Source organism: Empidonax traillii, unplaced genomic scaffold (genome assembly GCF_003031625.1).
Source record: "Empidonax traillii isolate 1590-97213 ecotype Southwest subspecies unplaced genomic scaffold, ASM303162v1 scaffold138:size3245559, whole genome shotgun sequence".
In the NCBI taxonomy this organism is placed as follows: domain Eukaryota; kingdom Metazoa; phylum Chordata; class Aves; order Passeriformes; family Tyrannidae; genus Empidonax; species Empidonax traillii.
The window spans coordinates 102,429-109,264 of record NW_020955331.1 but is presented as its reverse complement, the minus strand read 5'-3'; the positions used below and the strand labels follow the sequence as shown (position 1 = coordinate 109,264).

The 6,836-nt window shown below is 46.4% G+C and overlaps 1 protein-coding gene and 1 long non-coding RNA gene across 3 annotated transcripts in view; one reads left to right on the top strand and one right to left on the bottom strand.

Moving 5' to 3' along the window:
* RPL35A (ribosomal protein L35a) overlaps nucleotides 1-6,101 on the top strand; it is a 7,826-nt gene extending 1,725 nt beyond the window's left edge. Inside the window, exons 3-7 of one of the 2 annotated variants that reach the window (XR_003571254.1) lie at nucleotides 138-290; nucleotides 1,321-1,465; nucleotides 4,118-4,705; nucleotides 5,181-5,314; nucleotides 6,036-6,101. Coding sequence is in view for 1 of the 2 variants with exons in the window: in XM_027884094.1 (XP_027739895.1) it covers nucleotides 138-290; nucleotides 1,321-1,465; nucleotides 2,229-2,252 (322 nt within the window). In the remaining variant the exon portion in view is untranslated. Of the gene's footprint in view, nucleotides 1-137; nucleotides 291-1,320; nucleotides 1,466-2,228; nucleotides 2,285-4,117; nucleotides 4,706-5,180; nucleotides 5,315-6,035 lie in introns of those variants that run through there. The other variant, XM_027884094.1, reaches the window with a different exon arrangement.
* LOC114057606 lies at nucleotides 2,283-3,032 on the bottom strand. Its single transcript, XR_003571255.1, has 2 exons — nucleotides 2,607-3,032; nucleotides 2,283-2,486 (listed from the first exon to the last, which is right to left on the bottom strand). It is a non-coding gene; the product is annotated as an uncharacterized LOC114057606 (long non-coding RNA).
* Nucleotides 6,102-6,836: the final 735 nt, after the last annotated feature.

Genomic DNA, 6,836 nt, shown 5'->3' with positions numbered 1-6,836 from the left:
CTGAATTTCTACCAGTTTAGTGGTGGAATTAGTTTATAATTGGTGGGATTAGTTTCTGCTGAAACAGCACATGGTTTATTTTTACTTTTGTTGCTCTGGAGTGATTTATAACTTGCAAACGTTCTCCATGTCTTCAGGCTGTGGTGCAAGGCCATTTTTGCTGGCTACAAACGTGGCCTCCGAAACCAGCGGGAACACACGGCCCTTCTGAAGATTGAAGGTGTTTATGCCCGCCAGGAGACAGACTTCTACCTGGGCAAGAGGTGTGCCTATGTGTACAAAGCTAAAAAGTAAGTCACTTTTTGTTCTTATGTTGAATTAACCAACTCCTGTGCCAGCTTTTGCGCGTGCCAGGATGTGAGCAGGCTGTTCGTAGAGCTGTTGTTAGAACAAAAATTAATTGTGCTGGATTTATCAATAGAGTATCCTATGGACCACTTTCCTTGCTTACTTTTGTTTCAGAAGTCCTTGGTTATTTTTGCTTTAGTTGGCTGATATGTTTTAATTCAGATAATTATATTCTGTGAAATAATCATTCACTTCATAAATGGTGAATTAAGAGAGTAAATGGGATGAGAAGCAAGTTTTGCCTGAGAGTTACAAAAACTGAAGGTGGGTTGATAGAGTAAATTGAGATAAAGTGAATTTGTGTGGAGTTGAGCACTGTGAGCTGTTGAGTTACAATAGAATGATTTTGTGAAGCCTGGAGGAATTTGTATCCTGGCTTTTGTGTGGCCATGTCAGAACTTTCTGTGACTGCTGTTCTACTGCCACTGGCAGATGCCTTGAGAACAGCAACTTATTACCTCCCTCTTCCTTGTTTTTTATTTTATTAAGTGCAGTTGTTAGTATTCAGAATTGTCTTGAATAAAATTGATTCGATTGTTAACTTTACCACCATCATTTCCAAGTATGGCACATGGCTGTTCACATAAAGCACTTTATGCCATCTATTGTAATGGCTTATTTTTCTCTTGCCTTTGTTGTGCCTGGAGAAATCTTATAAATAAGGTGTGGTATTTTCTTTGGAGTTGAAATTTTTCAGTATGAACACGTTAGCAGCAGTGTGTTCCAAATTTTTGAGCCTGGTAACTGAAGAGTTCTCCAGTGGAGCTTCTGACACATTACAAGCTGTAATATGTACCTGTTTGAAAAGTACAGTGAAAATTCCAGGCCTGGCAAATTTCACGGGTAAATGAAAGTGGAAGTTGGTCTGGTTAAAGTTGGCCATGGAATAAAGTTACTGAGGTGCCTTGAAGAGGCCACACTGTCCCTGATTGTGACTGCCGTGCTCAGCTGTTCCTTCCCTCTCTTCCCCAGCAACACCGTAACCCCCGGGGGGAAACCCAACAGGACACGGGTGATCTGGGGGAAGGTGACCCGGGCCCATGGGAACAGTGGCATGGTCCGTGCCAAGTTCCGCTCCAACCTTCCTGCCAAGGCCATTGGACACAGAATCCGGGTGGTAAGTGGATTTGTTTTGAAAACAAGATATTTATTGGCAGTTTTCAGGGTGCCTTTTTATTCCCCATGCTATGAGGGAACACTTGTGGTTTTGTTCTGTTGGTGGTGTGTACAACGTGGCTCAGTGATAGTGGTCCTTCTGGAGCCAGGAGAGGCTTATTCCTGGCTTCTTGGGCTCATGTAATTTGTCTCATTGCCAGGGAACTGTGTTCTTGCTCTGGTTGTCTGGAAAGGCTCTTCAAGTTCCAGGACTCGGGTCCTTTCTTAAGCTACCTTGATTTCTTTTTCCTGGATCTTTTCCATGTATTTTTGCACCCATCTACTCCAGTTCCTACCTGTTAATTTTTCTACTGCCTCCCAAATGTTGTAACTGAGGGCAGTGCTGTCCTAACATGTCCCCCAGTACCTGCTCCTCAGTTGGTGCCTTAGCCCCAGGGCTGTAGTGAGACTGTACCTTTTGGTCCCTCACCCAGAGTTATGATGCAGTATTTTCATACTGCCAGAAGGAGTATCAGAGGGGTGCAGTTAAATCCTGAATCCAGAGTCATGGGAACTGTTGCAGTCAGTGTGCTGGAGGGCTGGCAAAGTCCTGCTGCAAGGCATTGAACCAGCTGTTGGGCTTTTCCATTGTCACACCTCTTCTCTGTAAACTGGGGTGTTGCTTTTATAGCAGTTGAAGAGATTGATAGTCTAGATTGTGACTGCGAAACTTGTGTTTAAATCAAGATTTCTAATATGATTTTATCTGGTTTTGTGTTTTACAGATGCTGTACCCATCTAGGATCTAAATTTTTATCTAAAATAAAATGGAGAATCTGTTTAACTTGTGTACCTTTCTGGTTTTTATCCCCTCCACCAATTTTGAGGGACTTCTTTCTCAGTAACGTGTCAAGAGTTGACAGCACAGAGATGCTGCTGGGACACGAAGCTGCACAGTGGAACAGGGATAGGACACATTCCTGGCGAGATGTTTGTAGAGCAGGCTGCACTCTGGAGATAAATAACTGCCACCTCTGTGCCTCCTGTCGTGGAATCAACATCACACACGTTTAGCTCATTGCAGGGCTAAACAATAAATGTTTGTAACCTCACAAACTGCACTCAGCTGTTGTACAGAACAGGAGAAGTGTTTCCTTGCTGACCTAGTAGAGGGGAACTTCCTGTACGTGGTACTGAACTGTTGGTGAGTCAAAACTGCGTAATTGTGACATCCTACCTTTAAGGGTGGGATGTCACAGTGGTGGGTCACTAAATCCTAGCCAGGTGCAAGTTCTCTCTCACATCTGATACAGCAGTTCCAGTAGAATCCTGAATAATGAGTCTCTGTGTACCTGGGCAGCTCATGTGCCTGTAGTATCTGCTCTGTGGAGTTGATTCAAACACATTCTCATCACAGCTCTGTGGTGCCTGAGTGTTAAGAGTGGCTGGATTCCTGGCTGGCCTTGTCACACCTTCTCATGTGGGGCCAGGATCTTCACATCACTTTCACAGCTCTCTAAGGTTTGTTGAACAATAAGGGTGGTGAAAAACGAGTTTTAAGCCCTAAAGTGCAAGGCTCAGAGGTTCTTAGTACATCCCCCAAAAACACTGGGTAGTTCCAAGGGAGGTTTGAGGCAGCTGCAGGTTGTCATGGTTGCTGCTGATGTCATAGTCCCAAAATGACTTGTGGATACCCTGGGAGGACAGTTGCACACATTCTGTGTAGTTCCATCATTTTCAATGCATCCCTAGGCAGGCAGGCAGGTGAGTCCTTGGCTCAACCATCCCTGGGCCCACTCCAGTGCAGTCTGTCCTTCCTGGGGATGTGAGCTTCCTTCTCCCTGCCTGGCCCTGCTGCCAGTATGTGGCAGAGAGCCCTCTGAGCTGTTAGCTTTGCCTGTCTCCTGCAGTGGGCTGGTATTTCACAGCTAATGCTCTTCCCTCTGAAGGAGGTGGAAGTTGTATATGCAGAGTGCATTGTTGGGTAAATCAAACTTTCCTTTGAATGGGAATTAGAAAACTTGACCTGTCTGCTCAGTTCTGGTATAGAGGTGATTCTGCTGGACTTTCTTCAAGATCTAATCCTGCCACTGCTGTCCCTGGCAGCAGGAGGGCCATTGCTGTGGAAAGCTGCATTTTTTTTAATGTGGAGAAACTGCAGCTTAGGGGATGTTGGGTCAAGTCAAGAAGGCCTTTAGTCTTCCACAACTACCAGTGGGTTGTACACATAGGATTTAAAGAAGGATGGGTGGAATTTCCAGCTTTAGCCATGATAGAGGAAGGAGGAGGAAACATAGTGAGCAAATTTGACTGTAACAACAGGTTGGTAGGCTTGTGGTCACTACCATGTAGGTGGATTTTGCTGATATAGTAAGTCCTCTTGAGTTTGATGCCTAAAAATACATAATGATCCCTTTTCTTTCTCCTGTCATCTTTTTCTGTTGTACCAGACTGCTGAGGTACAAAACCTCTTTCTGGGAGGTCCAACATCAAATAGCACAAGGCTGCAATTTTTAAATCTTTGTGTCAAAACTCTGGTATTTCCTTTCATGTTCATTTGTTCCCACCAAACCCAGGGTCTGCTGCTCAGAGCAGCAGGTGCTGCCTGTTTTGAGGACTCTGCTGTGCAACTGCCTTTGCTACAGCAAGCCCCTTGCACTCCTTTCCTCAGCAGCACAGCAAACTGACGTGTGGGAGGAAGCTATGGCATCAAAGGAGCCTGCCTCCTTCGTGGACCGGACCACCTGGGAGCTCCTCAACCTGCTGGACATGCTGGGAAAGCGGAATGGACGGGTGGGAGTAATGGAGGTGGACGATGCCGAATCAAGAGCCCCCTCGTTGCTGGTGGACTTTACCCGGGACCTGTGTGGCACAGGTGACATCAAACATAAGCCACAGCAGGCAGGGAGTGAGGGAAAGGAAGAGGAGGATGTGATTCCACCACATCTGATTTTTATGCTGTGGCAAGCCAGTGTGTTGAAGAGGCTCATGCAGTGGGATCATTTGGATGAGGCCATCCGGGATGTGAGGAACCTCCTCCCTTGCCTGCCGGATGTGCTGGTGCTTGTGATGATCCGTCCAGACTGCCAGGAGCAGCTGGACCAGGCAGTGAGAGCACTGAGGAGAATGCAGTGTGTGCTGGATGGGGCCCTGCAACTGCCCGTGGAGACGGCGATCTACAGCCCAAGCCAGCCTGGAAGTGTCCTGGAGGCAAAGAGAGCTGCCTGTAGAGCTCTGAGAGAAGCCTTGAACTGCCATGAAGGTAATTGGTGACACAGCTGAACACAGGGCTGAGGGACAGACAGGGTTTTGGGAAACAAAAACATGCTCAGGGTGAGCAGGGAGGAGTCTGAGAGACAGTGTAGGTGGAAGTGGTGCTTGGTGGCTGGATTCAGATACAGGAGGAAAGATAAGCTGGACCTTGCAGGCAATGTGAACTGGAAAAAAGAAATAGGGCTTAAGGGTAGGGTAGGGATGGAGATGGACCATGTGTCTGAGCCAACTGTGCCATCTTCTAACTCAGGTGGTGGTGGCTCTTGCTTGCCCCAAACCACAAGTGGCTACAGAAATGCTGCTCAGTGTAAGAGCTGCAGTTCTGACTCCACTGCTGGGGCTTTCTCTGATGATGTTAACAGTTCTTCACTGGAGGGATGGGCCAGCCTTTCTAGGTGAGCCACAGGCCAAAGCTTTGAACAGGATGGTGCCAACTGTTCTGTCATTTGTGTTTCCTCCCCTAGAAGTCGACTCCCAGGAGCCATTTATTATTTCGCTCCCGGAGCTCAGATATTGCCGTGTTCTGCCTGAACGTAGGCAAGACAAGGTATCAAAGATGGATGGAGAATGAATTCCCTTGGGCAGCAGAACCTGTCAGGTTGGTTTTAGCACTGTTCAGCTGGATGTCCTTTTGCAGAACACTTCCCTCCTGGTGCCTTGCTTGTCTGCCCAGGCCTTCTGCATGGATATAATTCATTTTGTGGCTGCTGCCAGAAGGGGACACTGCACCCTCAGCATCACACTGTCCTTGCCACAAACCTCGGAGTTCTTTGCTGCACTGGCTGAACAATCTACCCCAGGAAACTTCTATCAAAAATCACTGAGTTTCTGCTTTGCATGAAATGCCTTACTTGATTATCAGAATCTCCCTGAGAAACCTGTCCCTAAGAGATCAGCCACCAGCAGAGAGGGAATCAGAGCAGGCCAGAGGCCTCTGGATTTAAACTGTCCCAAAACTGAGATAGTGAAAGAAACGCAGAGCTAAGACCTAAGACCGTGTTTTCCCAAGAAAGCCTGGATGCAAGGGTCCTTGGAACGTAGTTCCCATCAACACAAAGCTCCTGAAACTCCCCAGGGTACTTTGTAGCAGGGAGCTGACCTTACATACAAGTGAATACCAGTAGACATCCAGCAGGTTGAATTATTGGGATGGGTTATTTTGGATGGGAGGAACTGTGGGAGCAGTAGATTATTTTTAAGTCCAATTACCCACATAAAAAAAAAAACTCATTTCCCATCCTTTCTGGGCATGGCAAGGCACTACGGGTGTTTTTGTATTGGGAGTTTAAATGTATTTTTTTTCTGGGTTTTTTTTACAGATCTTTTATTGCCCTAAGGTCTTCATTATCATCAAAAGAAGGATTAAAAGCCTGATATTTATCTCATTTCTTTGTGTGTTTGTGTGCATCTATAAGCTTTAAAGCTTATATTTAAGACTACAAAACTCCTGCTGAAGCTGCAGGTTTGTGCAGTATGGTACAGAAGGGGTGGGATTTGGGGGTGGCTCAGAGCCTCTGAACCAACATTTCTCAGGGAAAGAATCCTCCAAGTTATTTTTCAAATATGGGTTCTTTCCACATCCTTAAGTACAGTGTGGCTTTACAAAAAAAACCAACCTTGGTGCAGGTGTTGGGGTAGTGCTGGTGCGTGGCAGCCTTTTGGATGAGGTGACCCAATTGCTCTGTTGTGGTAGAGACTGTCCATGAGCATTCAGGCATCTGAAGAGGAATTCTGCCCTTCACTAGCGAGGGCACTGACTTTTGTTTTATGGATGAAGCTAATGCAGAAATAGTTCCCTTGAGTCAATGCAAGACGTGTACAGTTCAGGCTGTTTGTGTGTAGGAAGGTTGGTGTTAAGAGCCTCCTGATCAGCACATTAGGACATCCTTAAAGCAAGCAGCCACAATGAGGTCCTGTGTTCTTATTATTTCCTGTAGTATCTGAAACACATGGATAACCACCAAAATCCAGGCATAGGCCATGCAGCTCTCAGGTTTCTCCTTTGGCAGCATGTTTGCACTGTGTCCAGGCACTTTTGTGCAGGGTGATGTGCAGCACTGCCAAGCACTCCTGGTGAAAGGGGAAAGAAACTTTGAGGCATCTGGCTGAAATCCTGGCCA